Below are 18,331 nucleotides of genomic sequence, written 5' to 3' on the forward strand. Positions count from 1 at the left end.
GGAGTCCTGGCTGTAGCCGAGGGATTACTAACCCACCTCCCCATCCCCCCAGCATCCATCCTGAGCACAGAAGCAAATGGCTTCCAGGGGCTTCCTGGGGATATTGCTCGCATGGAGCCTTCAGGCTGCCAGGGAGAAGGTCTTGCCTGCTTCCGAGATGGCTGTCACTCAAACTCAAAGGAAAAGCCCGCAAACAGAGCCCCCTTCCAGCCAGCTAGCGAGGGTAGATGAGAACAGATCCCTAGGCAGCCTCCTCCAGGCAGGTGAGCTGGGCCAGGATCTCTAAGCTTTGGCTTGTCAGCAATAAAAAGGGGGAAATCTTTCCTTCATAAAGTTGTGAGAATTCAAGAAAATCTTGGAAGCACTAAGAACGTCCCTGGCAAGCAGTAGGTGCCCATCAAATGATAGTTAAAAAGGTATTTGCCTGGAGAAACTTGTCACCAGCATGGAACAGGGAACACTCACCTTTCATCCAGCATAGCCCTCCTGACCACCAGCCACAACACTGTTCGATCCTTCAGTCATCCCACTTTTACAGAGGAGGAAACTGAGGCCCATGGAGGTGACTCTCACAGAGGTTTGGGACTACTTCAGGGTCACAAGGCAAGTGAATGAGGGCAACTGAAATTTGAAACCGGGCCTACCTGACCCCAAAATCCATCTTGTTCCCCCAGCTGGCATGTGAGTAACTGGTCCATCGTCTGAAACATTTGGTTCCGTGAATTCCTCTTGGTTCCCTGGGTTGACTTTGTGACGGAGAATAGGCCTGTAGGGGAGTTGGTGGCGCTGGTAGAAGCACCTACCATGAGTATCGAGGTGCAGTGTGGGTGGCTCCCCGAGTGCTTGGGTCAGGGAAGGGTGTGGGACACTCCCTGTTGGCTGCTGGGAGGATGTGTCAGTAACCTCACCTCGGACTCAGCCCTTTCCTCCAGAGAGACCCTGCTCAGGGGGCCCCGAAATGCCTCCTTCTCCAGGGACAAGTATGGCCCCTCCCTTTCCCTGCGCACCTGCAGCTGTCTGGCTTGGCAGCTCCCTGATTCTAGGAGAATGATTGCTTGTCAGGAAGTCCAGAGGGTATTGTGCTCTCTGTGGCTGGCATTCCTAGACCCACAGCCGACATCAGGTGAAGAAGGAGCAGCAGAGGAAGCAGTGTGGTCAAGTAGAGATACGTGGGACTCAGAGTGGGAAACCTGTGTTCATGTCGGTAAATTCTCTCAACAACCAGCCAGGAGACTTTGAGCAGGTCTCGGTTTTCCTGAGCCTCAGGTTCTTTTTCTAGAAAATGTTGTATTCTGGGGGTAGGGGCGATCAGTTACAATAATGTATTTGAAAGTGCTTTGTAAACTATAAAGCCTTGTACAAAAGTTAATTAATATGAGGGTGTGGGCCTCTCAGTGGGTTCTGAGCCCAAAATTCACCATCCAGAAAGGGGCTCAGGGAGTTTCTGAAGGAACTGGCAGCCCTCTAGTGTGGAGGGGTCTGGTCTATGAAGCATGGAGCCACAGATCGTCTTAGTTGGATGGTGTGTTCATATTTCCCCTGCCCACCTCAGGTCTTATCATTTCATTCCAGGTATAGTCGGCTAAATACATAGCTGGGCTGGAAGTTTTCTCTTCTGGTGGAAGCAAAATTGGTAGGAATTTTTCTGACCAGCAGAACCTTCACACTTCAAACCTGGAGCGGCAGGAGGAGGTCACATTGGGAGAGGGCAGGCCAGCTGTCACTCCCACGCTCCCACATCTTACTGCAGGGAAGCAGATCTTTTAGCTGAATTCAGCAAAAAGGGGGGCTGGTCTGCCTCTGTGCCTGTGAGGGCAGGGCCCAGGCTGCAGGCATGCTGTGAATGGGCTTCATTCCTCAGTGGAGGCGCTCTGCTGCCGAGAGCATTGTCCAAGCACAGCCTCTGGCCATCAGCCGACCTAGAATGCCTTGCTTCAGGCATCCGGACATTTCTGACAGGAGACTTCTCACCTACCGCTATGACCCACCCATCTCTCTGATCCTGGATTCTGGCTCCTGCCATACGCTGGTAAGATCAGCCAGACTTTCTTCTGGGTCCTACTCCCACCGCTGGCCTCTAGTTGGGTGATCTCGAGCTCTGTCCCCTGCCCCATATGGGCTTTAGTGCTTTCTGGGTGCACAACAAACAGTCTGCACTCTCCCTTTTCTCATTCAGCAGTTTGCCAGGTGCTGGGCAGGGTACAGGGAAGCAGAGGTGAACTGGGGTTGCTCCCAAAGGGCTACCTACAACCTGGGGTGAGGGGGAGTCAGATAAACCAGCAGTTGCAGTACAGCAGGAGGGGACAGAGGTATGCTCAGGTGCACTGGGAGCTGGAAGAGGAGAGGACTTGCTGCAGAAGGCAATAGTGAGGAGCACTAAGGGAGGACAAGCCCGCCAGAAAGAGGAGGGCCGGGCAAGGGTGTTCATGGCACACTCAGGGAATTGTGAGTCATTTGGTGTGGCTGGCTTTAGGAGGCATATAAGGGCACTGACGCTGGAGAGGTAGCCTGGGTCTAGCTAGGCTCACTGAGGAATTTGTTTCTTCTTGAAGACCACAGGAGTATTGGAGGACCCCCACAGCAGAGACAAACATACTGCAGCTCCAGGTCCCCAAGCAGAGGAGCAAATGCAGCCTGTTGGGATCTGTTTGTCCATCCCCAATTACACAGGTAGCTGAGGTGGGGTCTTGTCCTCACAGAGAGCCAGTGCCCCATCCTGGTGCCACAAGAAACCCTTTGCAGATACTCTGCAGAAAGACGCCACCAGGTGGCAGACCTGGAGATTGCATAAAGGCATCCCCCCACCCACCCCACCCCATTCTTTTAGCACATTGTTTCGGGTGGGGAAGGAAGAGGGGCAGTCAAGACTGAACTCCTGTTTATGCCAGGCTGGCTCTGCCCAACAAGTATGAGATTCCGAGTTCTGCTGCTGTGGGCTGTGTACCCGCCAGAAATCCCTTTGCACCTGTGACTCTGGACAGCATATTCCTCCAGGGTCTTGGGAGCTTTTTCAGCAGGTTGCACTTTCTCCTCCTTCTCCAGGCACCTGAGAGTAAATTGCACTATGACCCTTCAACCCCAAGCACTAGCATCTATCACCTACCATGTCCTGTGTTATTCCACAATGCAATGTTCAAATTCAAGGAATTTAACATTGATTCAATACTATTATCTGATACATAGTTCACATTCAGACTTTGCAAATTGTGCAGTCATATTCTTTTTTTTATTGATTTGAGAGAGAGATTAATTTGTTGTTCCACTTATTTATGTATTCATTGGTTGATTCTTATATGTGCCCTGACCAGGGATCGAACCTGCAACCTTGGTATGCCCAGTCACTCTTTATAACTTCCCCCCACCAAGATGACTGATTGCATTTACTTGTCATATGTCTTTAGTCTCCTTTAATCTAAAACAGTTAAACCTATTTAAAAACTAATCAAATTTGATGTTTTTGAAGCATACAGACCTGTTTTCTTGAATGCCCCTCAGTTTGAATTTGACTCATGATCAGATCTAGTTTATGCATTTTTGGTAAAAAGAAAAAGTAACATAGTGATGTTGTATCCTTCTAAGTGCATCATATCAGGAGTAATGTGATGTCCGTTTGTTCTGCTGTTGGTGGTATTAACTTTATACCTGTGGTTAACGTTGCAGCTTGCCATTTTATTAATTTATTTACACACAGTGAATTTCATAAATCTTTTAACTGTACCATTCAGTTGTTTTTGACAAGTGCAGAAAATGACAAAAGCTATGTCCTTAGATAGTAAACATTTTACAGCCCAGTATATGTGCTTTGTTCCCCTTCTGGAGTGCTGCTCCAGGAGATCTAGCTAGGGCAGCGGTTCTCAACCTGTGGGTCGTGACCCCTTGGGAGTCGAACAACCCTTTCACAGGGGTTGCCTAAGATATAACAGTAGCAAAATTACAGTTATGAAGTAGCAATGAAAATAATTGTATGGTTGGGGGTCACCACAACATGAGGAACTGTATTGAAGTGTCGTGGCATTAGGAAGGTTGAGAACCACTGGACCAGAGGCACTAGGTCTTTTTTTTTTTTTTATCCTCACCCAAGGACATTTTTCCATTTTTTGTTCAGATAGAGTGGGAGGAAGAGAGAAAGAGAGAGAAACATCGATGCGAAAGGGACACATCGAGTGGCTGCCACCCGCACGACCAACCAGGGCCCGGGACAAACTGCAACCAAGGTACATGCCCTTAGCGGGAGCCGAACCCAGGTCTCTCTAGACTGCAGGCTGACGCTCTAACCGCTGAGCCAAACCGGCCAGCGCGAGGCACTGGGTCTTAATTCCATCACCAGGTCATAATGAAGGACCCAGTTGGGGTGGCCTCATCCTCCTGGGCGGTCCTTTAGAGTGCCCTGAGTTGATGATTGCCAGCTGGTGCTCCAGCCTCTGCTTCCCCCATAGACCAACGAACAAGATGATGAGATGCTGTGTGCCTCCGCCCAAAAGAGTAGGCACTGCCCTTGGCCCACAAGACAACTGGACTCTCCCCTGTACTGCAGAATGTGCACCTGGCACTGCCCACAGCCCTCCACTCCTCAGCAACTCAGCTGACCTCCAGGCCTCTTCTCTTACCCACACCGAGTTGAACATGTCATTCAGGCTGGCCATCACTGCCCCCCCGCTTAGTCTCAGGCCAGCAGACAGCAGGTGTAAGGTCCCTTAAGCCTTTAATCTGGTTATCTTCCTTCTACTTCCCACCTCCCTAACTATCCCCTTCTTTCGGGGCAGGAGAAATTCAAAGCAACTGTGTTTAAGCCAACAGAATCACAATTTGTCAAATGCTTACAGTGTGCTAACAGGTGCTCTTCCGAACCTGCTATGTGGACTGTCTCTCTCTATCCTTAGACCAACCTTGAAAGTTAAGTGTTGTGCACCATTTTGCAGTTGGAGAATAATTTGTCCAAGATCTCATCACTACTAAGTGAGGGTGCCTGGCTTTGAACCCAGGTTTAGCTCACTCAGACCCTTGCTCTGATTCAGAGGTTCCCATCCAGTTGGGTTATGTAGGTCAAGATGGTGATCCCTTCCACCTGAGGCATAGGACAGGGCCACACACGGGACAGCCAGAGCCCCCAGTCCTTTCACCCCCAAGTGCTGTACAAAAGTTTCTCTTCGTTATGACAGGTAAAGACCAACACATGTTGCTCTAACCACTTTGTCTGCTGCCTTAGTGTCCTGTGGGTGAAACTCTTTCTACCTTCCTCCTGGGATCTGCTGTGCGTTTGGACACATGTGACAAATAGAATTGAGGCCAGGGATGGACGGGAGTTCTGTGTGCACTTCCAGGTGCCAGGTGGGCTGGACAGAGGTACAGGGCCCTGCTTTCAGTAGGCACTGCCAGAGGTAAAGTCCAGAGGACAGGAACCTGCACAGCCCAGGAACATTTTGTTTATTTGTTTTATCTTGACAGAACGAGGAAACATGGGGGTAGGGATAGGGGCTGCTGACCGGGACGGCTTGAACGTTGACGGCTTCGGCTCAGCCTGATCCTGCAGTGTAGGCGCTATCCTTTGGCTCCTAGCAGGAGGGAAGCTGCTGACAAAGAGTGGCTGCCAGCTGCTGTTGTCACACATGCACACACAGCAAGTGCTGCACTGGGCCGAGGTCCCCGCTTGCTCTGCAAGGGCCGAGGACTGCCCTTGAACTCTGCCTTCACCGGTTTGGTTTGCAAGGTCACCCATCTCTCCAGGAACCCAGAGCAAGAAGCCTAGGACAAGGTTGAATGCAGAACTTTCTGCACACGGGAGCAGGCCCCACAGCTGCCCTCGTGTTTATGGGGAGGGGGTTTGCTCTGGCTCTGTGCACAGGTAATTGTCCACTGCCTGGGGCCTTGTGTCTGCACACCTGTGTGAAGGGCTGAGGGGATGCTTCCGGTGGGAGTGGGGGGGCCTCGTTGCCTTGGCCAGGCGCTTTGTAGTTGGGTGGAGCTGAGGAAAGACTGAGCTTGGGAGGCCTCAGTACCATCTCTCTTGGCAGCCCACCTCCTTTTGGGGTTGGTGGTATGTCCACCATGTTAAACTGTGCCCTGCTATAGGGTGTCCTGCCTGGCTGTACCCCACGCGCAACACCCCTAGACTCAGCTTCATGGGCCTTAGAACCTTATGTGTTACTAGGCCTGGCCTTCATTTTCTTCTGGGAGAGTTGGGCTCATATAGCCCAGCAGCTTTGGAGTGACATGACTGTAACCCCAAATTGACAGGGTAGGGCAGGCCTCCCCTCCTCTGAGCATGCCACGGGAGCTGTCACGGAGCTGAGGTCCACAGTTTGCTCCCTGGCTGGGTTCTCTTTCAGTGCCTCCCAGCCTCCACGCCTCACCCCCGCTGTTGCCTCTGAGCTTCCCGGTGAGTTCAGGTGGGAGGATGCACGCAGAATAGTTGACAGATTTAAAACTCCAGAGACTTCCAAGCCAAGATTGCTAAGTTCGTGGGGAGCTGAGCAGTGGGCCCAGGAAACACCAGCAAACAGCTACCCCTTAGCCAGGCTGGGCCAGGACCAGTGTCTCAGGAGGAGTCTGGCCCCAAGTCCTGAGACCAGGGTAACCAGAGCATCCACAGATCTCGCTCTGCAGCCAGGACCCCTCAAAGTGGCCTCCGCCATGGAAGCATTTGTGGACCACTTGCAGGTATGCTTCTGGAGGGGGACACATCAGGAGCACTTGAAAGAGGGGTACACCCTCCCTGAGCATCAATGGGGATGGGGGACAAGAGGGTCTGTCCTCGGGTCTTTGCTCACCTCAGTGAGCCTGCAGCAGCTTCCATTTCTCCATGCCCGCCTCCTCACGTTGCTTCCTTTGCTTGCACCGGCACCGTGTGGCGAGAGGGATGCTCAGGAAGGAAGCAGCTTTGCTGCCACTCCCCCTGCCAGCACCATCTTTTCCCTCTCCCTGCCCGTCTGCTCCCATCCTTCTGTCTGCCTACATTTTGGAGCAGTTCCCATGCCATTTGCTTGAGTTAAATCTTGAGTGGAGTGGGTGGGGTCAGGCTGAGCCCACTCATTGTCTATGCTGCAGCTGCTCCCAGCAAACTGTTGTCTAGACCGTGCCTGTGCGTAGGCGCCTAGGCAGCGTCTACACGGATATGATGAGGCCTCCGCGGTGCTCTCCAGGGACCAGGAAAGGAGGGGAGGCTTAGTGCTCTGGGGAAGAAGGGAGACAGGGCCAGAATGGCATGAAACCAGCTTATCTGCTAGGGCAGGGGCAGCTCCAGCACAGGGCTGCTGACCTGGTGAGAAGCATCAGTAACTGAAGAAAGACATCCAGCCATTCATGGAGTATCTGCTGGGCCCGGCACTTGGGATGCAATGGTTTTATTATTTTTTTCTCATGGAATTTTTAGTCTGTAGAGGAAAGACTTTAAGCACATAGACACACAAATACATAATCACAGAATAAAGAAAGGGGTACGAATGAAAAGTACAGGATACAAGTGAGACTGCCAGGCTGTCTGGTGGCGGCAATGTCGAGGAAGGCTTCTCTGAGGAAGGGATATTCACAGTGGGAGGGTGCATAGAAGTTAGCCGGGCACAGAGCAGAACACTGTTCTAGGCACATTAGTGTCCAGCTTTTAAGTCTAGAAGCAGTGTTCTTTTCCGCAGCTTTTGTGTGAATGACTTGGAATCTGCTTCCAGCATGAGCGTTGGCGGAAGGCACAGCGGAGCCTGGCCGGGGCTTCTGCCCCACCGGGGACTGTCAGGGCCTACCGAGTTACTGGGTCCCAACTTGGTCAGAGTGAAGTCATGGGTCTGCTCGCAGTGGCACAGTTCCGAAACAGTTTGTGGCTTGATGGGAAGCAACCCGGGTGGATTGGACTAAAAGTACCTCAGGCCATCTTTCCCGCTTTCCAGTTCACTTCATGTCAGTCTCCTGGGGTTTAGAATAAGGGCCAGGATGGCAGCATGAGAAGATTTAAATTAACCTAACCAGTGAATCCGCACCTGTTTTCCGACACAAACTGGGGCTTGATGGGAAGCAAGCCTGGTGGTTGGACTAGAAGCACATCGGGCCATCTCTCCTGAGAGAGCCTCCCAAGAACAGGAGTAAAACAAACAGAAGGAAGGAGAGCTATTTAATTTTAAAAAGTCAAAAGATTTAGAAAAACTACATCCTATGTCAGTTAGAGCCTTAGTATATAAAGAGTTTCTAAAAACTGTCCTGGCCGGTTTGGCTCAGCGGTTAGAGTGTTTACCTGCGGTCCTGAGAGACCCGGGTTCGGTTCCCGCTAAGGGCACGTACCTCTGGTTGCAGTTAGTCCCCAGCCCTGGTTGGTCGTGCGGGTGGCAACCACTCAGTGTGTCTCTTTCGCGTCAATGTTTCTCTCTCTCTCTTCCTCTCTCTCCCTCCCACTCTATCTGAACAAAAAATGGAAAAATGTCCTCAAGTGAGGATAAAAAAACAAAACAAAACAAAAAAGTTTCTAGAAACCCATATGACTAATACACAGCAATAAAAAATATGAACTGGAAATTCACTAAAAAAATTATACATATAACCAGTAAGCATGTGAAACAAGTTCAATCTCATGAATAATTAAGGAATTATTAATTTGAACAATGATATACTTTTTTTTTTAATCTTCATCTGAGGACATTCTTGCATTTATCTTCAGATAGAGCATGAGGGAGAGAGGGAGAAAGAGAGAGAGAAATATTGATGTGAGAGACACATCGAATGGTCGCCACCCACACGACCCCAACTGGGCTGGGGACAAACTGCAACCAATGTATGTGCCTTTAGCAGGAACCGAACCCGGGCCTCTCTGATCCATGGGCCAACACTCTAACCACTAAGAACCCGTCCAGGGCTGAACAATGATACACTTTTTATTGCTCATCAAATTGGCAATCTTTAAAAATAAAGACATGGTGCCCTGGCCAGTTTGGCTCAGCGGTTAGAGCGTCGGCCTGCGGTCTGGAGAGACCCAGGTTCGGTTCCCGCTAAGGGCACGTACTTCAGTTGCAGTTTGTCCCCGGCCCTGGTTGGTCGTGCGGGTGGCAGCCACTCGATGTGTCCCTTCACGTCGATGTTTCTGTCTGTCTCTCCCTTCCTCTCTCTCCCTCCCACTCTATCTGTACAAAAAATGGAAAAATATCCTCGGGTGAGGATAAAAAAAATAAAAAATAAAAAAAAAAAATAAAAAATAAATAAAAATAAAAAAATAAAGACATGGTCCTGGTGCAGATCCTGGGACTTCTTTTTTTTTTTTTTTTTTTTAATCCTCACCCGAGGACATTTTTCCATTTTTTGTTCAGATAGAGTGAGAGGGAGAGAGAGGAAGAGAGAGACAGAGAGAAACATCGACGTGAAAGAGACACATCGAATGGCTGCCACCCGCACGACCAACCAGGGCCGGGGACAAACTGCAACCGAAGTACATGCCCTTAGCGGGAACCGAACCTGGGTCTCTCTGGACCGCAGGCCGACGCTCTAACCGCTGAGCCAAACCGGCCAGGGCCTGGGACTTCTTGCTTACACTGCTGATGGAATATAAATTGGCCCTGCCGCCCTGAGAACAGCCTGGCAGTGTGAAACACCTTTTAAAATGAGTTCCTGCCCTGGCCGGTTTGGCTCAGCGGTTAGAGTGTTGGCCTGTGGACCAGAGAGTCCTGGGTTCAGTTCCCGCTAAGGGCATGTACCTTGGTTGCAGTTTGTCCCCGAACCCAGTTGGGGTCATGTGGGTGGCAGCCACTCAATGTGTCTCTCTCACATCGATGTTTCTCTCTCTCTTCCTCCCTCTCTCCCTCCCGCTGTATCTGAAAATAAATGCAAAAATGTCCTTGGGTGAGGATTAAAAAAAATAATAATAAAATAAAGAAAGAAAATGAGTTCCCCATTTGACCCTGCAGTTCCACTTCTTAGAGTTTATCTTAAGGGAGAGAGACAGTGTGCCAAGATGTAGGTGCATGACTGTCAATAAAATTTAAAAATGGAAAGTCTCTAGATGTCCATGAATAGGGGTGTGGGCCGATAAATCATGATATATTCTTACTCAGGAGACTGTGCAGCTATTTCAGGTGATGCTATAGAAGATTATTGTCAGGCAGGGATGTTAATAATGGTGTTTTGATTTGTTTACAGCTTTATTGAGATGTAGTTCACATACTATAAAATTCACCCTTATAATGTATTTTAGGTGGGAGAAAATGAAGCTTACAAAATGGTATCATGGAGTGGTCCAAATTTTTGTAATAATGAAAATTAAGTACACATATACGAACACACACAGGAAAGTCTGCTTGAATGTTAACAGTGATTACGATTACATCTGGGTGGTGAGATCACGGGTACCTTCCTTTTTTTTTTTTTTTTTTTTTAGAGAGGAAGGGAAAGGGGGAGAGAGATAGAAACATCGATGAGAGAGGACATAAATTGGCCGCTGCCTGCATGCCCCCCACTGGGGATTGAGCCCATAACCCGGGCATATGCCCTGACCGGGAGTTGAACCAATGAGCTCTTGGTGCATGGGTCAGCACTCAATCACTGAGCCATACTGACCAGGGCATGGGCACCTTATTTTCTTATTTTACATATCTGTGTTTTCTAATGTTTCTGCAGGGAATACCAATTTTGTATGAAGAAAAAAATTATAGAAATTTAGGGCTGATTTTTCTACCACTAAAGGTTTCACTCCTGATCGGTCCCCTAGATGTGGCCCTGGCCCCTTCTCTGGGTCGCCTCTCTCCACTCCCTGCTTCACACTGTATGCTCCAGCAACGCAGACTGCCTGCTTACGTGCCATTTCTCTCCTTTGTACGATTGCTCTCTCAGGGCCCTTTGCCTGGAATGACCTGACCCCTTGCCGGGCCCTAGCCCCCTCACCCACACCAGGCCAGGGCCTCTCCTCTGGATTGGGCAGCCAGCCTTCCCTGGGCATCCCTGTGACCCTCTGCCCTCTCTGTGGAACTCATCTGTGTACATCTGTTTCCTCACCCCACCTCCAGGATGCTGTGTTCCCGGGGTGTTAACTATAAAGAGCTGGAAAGAATGACTCTTTTTAAAAAAATCCATATCTAGCCCTGCCAGTATGGCTCAGTGGATTGAGCATTGTCCCATGGACTGAGAGGTCCCGGCTCGATCCCCCGGTCAGGGCAAATGCCCCAGTTGCAAGCTTGATCCCTAGTAGGGGCCATGCAGAAGGCAGCAGATCGATGTTTCTCTCACATCAATGTTTCTATCTCTCCTTCCTCTCTCTCTCTTTTTTTTTTATTTTTATTTCTTTTTTTTATCCTCACCCGAGGACATTTTTCCATTTTTTGTTCAGATAGAGTGAGAGGGGGAGAGAGAAAGAAAGAGAGAAACATCGACGTGAAAGGGACACATTGAGTGGCTGCCACCTGCATGACCCAACCAGGACCGCAGGTACACGCCCTTAGTGGGAACCGAACCTGGGTCTCTCTGGACTGCAGGCTGATGCTCCAACCACTGAGCCAAACCGGCCAGGGCTCCTTCCTCTCTCTCTAAAAAAAATCAATGAAAACATTTTTTAAAATCCATGTTTAGAGGTTAATGTCTCCTAGAAGCTGGCTCCTGAGTCAACCTTTCATTTTAACCCTGGAGGAGATAGGGATTACTAGACAAATAAAAGAGTGATCACGACCTCCAATGATGTCCTTTAATTGGCTCCTAAATGCACAGTATATTTTTTTCTTAAAAGTAAAGAAAATTTTAGCCCTGGCCAGTTTGGCTCAGCAGTTTGAGCGTCAGCCTGCGGTCCAGAGAGACCCGGTTTGGTTCCCGCTAAGGGCACGTACCTTGGTTGCAGTTTGTCCCTGGCCCTGGTTGGGTCGTGCAGGAGGCAGCCACTCGGTGTGTCCCTTTCACGTCGATGTTTTTCTCTCTCTCTCCCTCCCAACTCTTTCTGAACAAAAAGTAGAAAAATGTCTTTGGATGAGGAATAAAAAAATAAAACAAAATTTTGAAAATAGGAGAAAGGGAAGAGAAAGCAAACCCCCCCCCCCCCCCCGCCATTGACAACTTTGGGGTATTCTTCCATCTGAGAGGACCTAAGAGTCGGAGTTGGAGAGAGGAAATCCTCAGGGCAGTAACCCGCACACTTCGTGGGCATAAGAATCCCCTGGGCTTCATGTTCATCATGCCATTTCCTGGGGCCCACATCCCAGAGATCAGAGCATTGGGGTGGAGTGGGACCCAGGAATTAGTACCTCAGGCCACTGCGGAAGGTAATGGAGGGAATAGCCGGTTCCTGGCCAGCTCTCCTCTCTGTGGTGGTCTCGGGGACTCCAGTTTGCATCTGCACAAAGCCCAGCAGTCTCCTCTCTGCATTCGACTGGCTCCTTTTGGCTGCCCTCTGTAGCCAGTTCATGCTACTTTGAAATACACCTACCTTGAGCCCCTAATTAATCCCAAGCAAAGGAACCTGGTTCTTCGTCATCCAGAATCTCTCTGGGGAGGGAAGAGGTGGCAGCGGCAGCAGGAACGGCAGCAGCAACCGTGTGGCGCATCCCCAAGTCAGAGACTTGGAGGCTGGGTTAGCGTAAGGAAACTCGCTGACCTGCTCCTTTCTGTCTCGTCTAGAGCTGAGAATGAAGCGGAGAGCATCAGACAGAGGAGCTGGGGAAACGTCGTCCAAGGTGAAGGCTCTAGGAAGTGGGATTTCCGGAAATAATGCCAAAAGAGCTGGACCATTCATCCTGGGTAAGCCTCTCCCCTCCGGGTGACTAGGGATGCCCGGGGCAGGGCTCACTGGCATGCACAGTCTGACCGGCGGACATGCAGAGTGAAGGGTCACACCTCAGCGAGGGATCCTGACCAACTCCCCGATCTAGCCCAGCTTCACCCCCTTAACTAGAGTCTGTTTACACTGCTAGAAGATCTGGAGCCTTAGGTCACTTTTGTTGTAGCTGCAGCAGCCTTAGATCGGTCTCAGCTGAGAGCTAGACTCTCTCTTCCCCTAGGCTGTCACCCACGGGAAACACACGAGCTGCATTAGATCCCAAGGGCCATCATCCAAGGCACTTTTTGAACCATTCTTGGAGGGCACGATTAATTTTACAGTGTTCGGTATAGCCCCTGAAACTTCTTGTAAAGTTGGCACAGAAATCCTGTAGAATTGGGTGTTCCCAGTGGCCCAGAGGAGCAGCAAGGCCTTTCTGTGTGATGTTAAAAGCCCAGCAAGTCCAGGTTGCTTATGTTCAGGGTGGCGGGTGGGGTGGGATCTGAGAACCCCAACTCCCCAGCAGCCAGAGACCAGGTGTGAGTTTAGCTGGGGGAACAGCATCTGGACTTAAGGACACAGAATAGTTCCAGCTCCAGTCATTCAGCAAGTAGTCCCACTCCAGGCCAGACTGGTGCCGTTTGCCGGGGATGCAGCAGTTAAGTCCTGCCCTCACAGAACTTAATCTTCTAGTTGCAAAAAGAGACAGAGTGAACAACACACGAGATCATCATGGGGGGCGGTAAGGGCCTTTAAGAAAGTAAAGGAGCCCTGGCCGGTTTGGCTCAGCAGTTGGAGCATCGGCCTGTGGACCAGAGATACCCGGGTTCGGTTCCCACTAGGGACACGTACCAAAAAGAAAGTAAAGGAGGTGATGTGAGAGTAAGAAGGGCCGGAAGATAGTGTAGACAAGGAAGGGTCTGAATGAGGAGGTGACATTTGAGCTGACACCAGTGGATAAGAAGGAGCCAGCCATGTGTAAAGTAGGAGAAAAGCATTCTAAACAAGGAACAGCAAATACAAAAGCCCAGAGGCGGGAAAGGACTTAATGTCTTGGGAATTAAGAGGCTGGTGTAGCTGGAGTGTGGTGAGCAGGATGGGGAAACTACTGATTAGAAAGATGGATAGGAACCAAATCATGCAAGACTTTGGAAGTCCAAAAAGGAGTTTTGATTGTGTATTACAAGCAGTTGAGCACTGTGAAGGTTTTTAGCAGTGCAGTGACATTATCTGCTTTGTGCTCTGAAAGCTCAGACAGGGTGCTGTCACAGGACAGCAAGCAGTATACGTCTCCAGAAACACAGAAGTTCCAAAAGCTGGTGCTTGGGCGGGGGCCAGGTGGCTGTATCAGACTACCATGGAAACCTGTTAGAGTTGTAGTTTCCTGGGTTCTCACCCTGGAGTTGCTGATTCAGAGGGTCAGGTTGCAGCTGGGAGCTCTTTTGCTGACATGTGCTCCTCAGAGATTCCAGATTGCACCCACTGTTGAAAACCCCTCTTTTTGAGAGATGTGCCTGTAAAAGTGAGGGGTACCTCAGGCGGGTGCACACATGCCCCTCGTTTTTGGAGGGGGGCCACGAGGAGAGATGTAGGGTGAGCTCAATGGGGTGTGTAAACTGTGGTGCCCATCTGAAGAGAAGAACTAGCCAAAGACCACGTGGTGACACGTTGCCCCAATAGACAGGGCTTCTGAGCAGTAAGCCAGCTGCTCTCTGTGCCCTAGGTCCCCGTCTGGGCAACTCACCGGTGCCGAGCATTGTGCAGTGTCTGGCGAGGAAAGATGGCACAGATGACTTCTATCAGCTGAAGGTAAGGGAGGCGCTGGGGCTGGGGGCTCGAGCCATCCTGCCAGCCTGGCTCCCTTTTCTCTACTTCTCACCTGCACCACTTGTGAGCAAGAGTGGCACCATTTCTTCCCGAGAAGCAATCCGGTTCACAGCCTCTCTCTGAACCACTCATGATTTAATGAGCTTTATCTGTGCATAAATTACTTTGCCGTCACATTTAGAAAAACGGTTTCACTTTGTAGGTGCCTGTGTGAGTGTGTTTGCAAGTATTGAATGGTAGAATGTGACCCCCTGCTTTTTCTGTTCTGGTCATTCTGCTTTTTAAAGTAAGGATTTTTGGGTTGTTTTTTTTTTGTGTATGTGTATATGTGCCTTCCTAAAGATCCTTACCCTTGAGGAGAGGGGGGACCAAGGAATTGAAAGCCAAGAGGAGAGGCAAGGCAAGATGCTGTTACACACCGAGTACTCTCTGCTCTCCCTCCTTCACACGCAGGATGGCGTGGTTCACCACCACGGGCTCTTCCAGGTGAGTGGCTGCTGTCCCCTCTCCCAGACCCCCACCCTGGGCTGGCACTGCTGGGCCAGATCTGTACTTTGAGCAGCTCAGCCTTTTGACCCCTGCGTGCTGGATGCATCAGGACTTCCTGGGCTGGGCAGGCTAGGGGTCAGGCTGGGCCCGCCTGCAGCTCTGCTGCTGTGATGGTCACAGCCTAGCAGGAAGGCACGCAGTTCCCATCTTACAGCCGTTCTTTGATAAAACGTTTTTCTGGGAAAAGAGGAAAGCAGGAAGTCATGTAAAGACACGGGTTCTTTCTATGTTTTGTCAGGAATTGGCCAGAGCAGGGTGGAAGAGGGGCTGTGAGGAAGGACGGGCTCTTGGAGCCACCTCCGTTGTCTTGGCACCAGAGTCCTGCTTGCCCAGGCATTCCAGTTCGTTCAGCAAGTGTCCCTGAGCCCCGTGCTCCGGCGTTCAGGCCCCTTAGGAAAGGTACTAATTAGCAACTTGTACCCTGAAAAGCGCCCTCCTTGGGGCAGGACTGAAATTGTGTCTCCAGGATAAAGAAGCGGGCTCAGATGCCCAAGAGGCCTCATGCTCAGGACCCAGCAGAGCCTTCGCAGCGCCCTCAGCCAGTGCCCTGGCCGGGGCTCCTCCTGCTGGAGTGACCTGGTACACCAAGGCACCGTGGTGTCAGGGAGTGCACTCAGGTTTGGGAGTCAGCAGTCCCGGATTCAGGTTGTATGACCTGGGCAAGTCACTCAGGTCCTCAAGTCTCAGATTCCTCATCTGCAAGATGGGCATAACAATATCGATGCCCACCTTGTTCGGTGGGTGGGGAGATGAAGGAGTGTGTACAGGGCACCAAGCTGCCCCTTTTGCACTCTCATCGTGGTTATTATTTCAGGCAGTAAAATCTCCTTGAAATACAGTAAGACGCCTCCCACCCCCACACATACACCCCACAGGTCTTCATTCTGAGGTGTGCATTTACAGGCCACTCGGTGTCATTAGGCAGCTGTGAAAATGAGTGTTTCCCTCGGATATGCAGTCAGACTGAGGGTGATTGTGATTCTCAGTACTTCATTCCTGCTGGCTTCCAAAGCTTAGCATTGGCTTGTATCATTTTGGGTAAGAGAACCTGGGCAATTAGTATTTCTAGAGTCAACCATGTGCCAGACACTATTGGGCCTCTGGGGAAGAGAATAAGAGGTGTGGCATTCAGTCCCCAGAGTCCCCCAGAGACTGGGGATGACACCCAGGGCCTCCTCAAGCTGGGAGGATAAATGTCCGCATGTTGTGCCTATTTTTTGTCTTACCTGAAATACCTTTCAGCAAGGAAGTGGGTCCAGAACTCGCAGCCACAGTGTTGGTAGCAGTGCCCACCTCCTGAGCCCTGGCTGGGGCAGGACTAGCACTCGGCCTGGGCTGTCTTCTTCTCAGTAACCTGTGAGGAGCGAGACTGCCCTAGGTCCACATCTTGGACAAGGTGGAGCTGGGGCCTGAACCCAGCCTTCAGGGGCCAGGGCCATACTCTTAACCAGTGTTCCGTGGCGGCCTGGGAGTTCCACTTTGGTGTGAAAGCAGTTGTCCTGGACACACCAGACACTTCATTTGGACACGGGACGTGGTCATTGCTGAGATCCCTGGAGTGCCATGGAGGGAGGATGTCTAGGGCCCTGGGTTTACAGCCGGTATGCTGGGCTCAGGGGGCCCTTTGGCTTTAAATGCCCAGCCCTGATCCAAACCCTTTGCATTAGGATCAAAGCATGAAGCCTGTATCTGAGCTGCTATAACCTCATCCCTTGCTTGTCTGGCACTGGTACCTGGGAAGCCAGACATGGCAAGCGGCCCCATGGTTCATGCCTCCACCGCCCACATGCATGTAGGCTTCTCCCAGGCTCCCTGCGGTGTGTGCCCAGCTCCAGAAGAGAGTCCCAGGGCCCTGGCCCAGCTCCATCTGCCCTCTTGCCTCCCAGGACCGTACCTGTGAAATCGTTGAGGACCCAGAGTCCAGCCGAATGGTTAAGAAGATGAAGAAGCGCATCTGCCTCGTCCTGGACTGCCTCTGTGCGCACGACTTCAGTGACAAGACCGCTGACCTGATCAACCTGCAGCACTACGTCATTAAGGAGAAGAGGCTCAGCGAGCGGGAGACCGTGGTCATCTTCTACGACGTGGTGCGCGTGGTGGAAGCCCTGCACCAGGTGAGGCTCTGCCCGTCTGCAGCCCCTCCTTCCCTGGCCTCCCGAGCCACAGAAACCACCTTCCTGCTGCTGCTGAGTGGAATCAGCTCTGTCCCGCCCTTACCCAGGTATGCTTTCAGCGGGAGTGTGCAAAAGGAAAGTGGCTGGATGACGTGTATGCCGGGTGAGGTGCAGTGCTGCAGGCCTCAGCCCACGGTCCTGGCGCCGGGGTGCCCGGACGCGCAGCCGAGCATCCTTCAGTTGAGAAGCTAAAATTGAGTCTCCCATCTTGGGTGATGACTGAGATAGTCACTGGAGGCCACAGCCTTATCTCTGAGCCTTTCCTAGGACTGGAGGGTATCAGGTACCCCAAAGTCCAGGTGAGGAGAGCCTTTTGCAGGCACACAGCTTCTGTGGGCCAAGCCTGCAGACTTGGTCAGTCTGTGGCTCACAAATCAAGGCAGGAGCCTAAAAGGACATGTCACAGAGCTTTTTCCTGCCTTCCCCAACACCTTACAGGCTGGGCCCGCCACCAGGCCTCACGCGCCTCATGGTGCAAACCATGTGTTTGTTGTCTTCCAGAAAAACATTGTGCACAGAGACCTGAAGCTTGGGAACATGGTGCTCAATAAGAGGTGAGATCTGCTTTCCTCTTCCCGGGTGAGTGGGGTTGGAACAGGCCACATGCTGCCGCTGCCAGCCGCCCCATGCCCTGCAGTATGCCCATGGGGATTCTGACACAGAACAGCCCACTTCTCCCGGGAATCCCAGTGCAGGGATAGGATGCCTGCTCTTGTGTTTTTGCCACATGGAATATGGTGCTTGCTGGGAAGGAGAGTCTGAGAGTCCACAGACAGAGATCTGGGAAGGGTTGCAGGGATCCTCTCTGGTCCGTTAATTGGTCATGCCTGGTGAGTGCTCAGTAAATGACTGTAAAAATAGGCAAATGGCCCTGGTTGGTTTGGTTCAGTGGTTAGAGCATGGGCCTGTGGACCAAAGGGTCACGAGTTTGATTCCCTGTCAAGGGCATGTACCTGGGTTGCAGTTTTTTTTTTTTCCTTTATTGATTTTAGAGAAGAAGTAAGAGGGAGAGAGAGATAGAAACATCAATGAGAGAGAACATGGATTGGCCGCCTCCTGTATGCCCCCCAATGGGGAT

At 51.1% G+C, this 18,331-nt stretch overlaps 1 protein-coding gene across 2 annotated transcripts in view; it reads left to right on the forward strand.

Moving 5' to 3' along the window:
* Positions 1–18,331, forward strand: part of STK40 (serine/threonine kinase 40) — a 40,299-nt gene that overhangs the window by 9,413 nt on the left and 12,555 nt on the right. The window contains exons 1-6 of one of the 2 annotated variants that reach the window (XM_036255748.1): positions 1,671–2,029; positions 12,565–12,684; positions 14,427–14,512; positions 14,873–15,016; positions 16,966–17,193; positions 17,755–17,807. In XM_036255748.1, the coding sequence (XP_036111641.1) occupies positions 12,573–12,684; positions 14,427–14,512; positions 14,873–15,016; positions 16,966–17,193; positions 17,755–17,807 (623 nt within the window). In that variant the 5' untranslated portion in view covers positions 1,671–2,029; positions 12,565–12,572. Of the gene's footprint in view, positions 1–1,670; positions 2,030–12,564; positions 12,685–14,426; positions 14,513–14,872; positions 15,017–16,965; positions 17,194–17,754; positions 17,808–18,331 lie in introns of those variants that run through there. The other variant, XM_036255746.1, reaches the window with a different exon arrangement.

The sequence above is a fragment of the Molossus molossus genome, unplaced genomic scaffold (assembly GCF_014108415.1).
Source record: "Molossus molossus isolate mMolMol1 unplaced genomic scaffold, mMolMol1.p scaffold_m16_p_12, whole genome shotgun sequence".
NCBI lineage: Eukaryota > Metazoa > Chordata > Mammalia > Chiroptera > Molossidae > Molossus > Molossus molossus.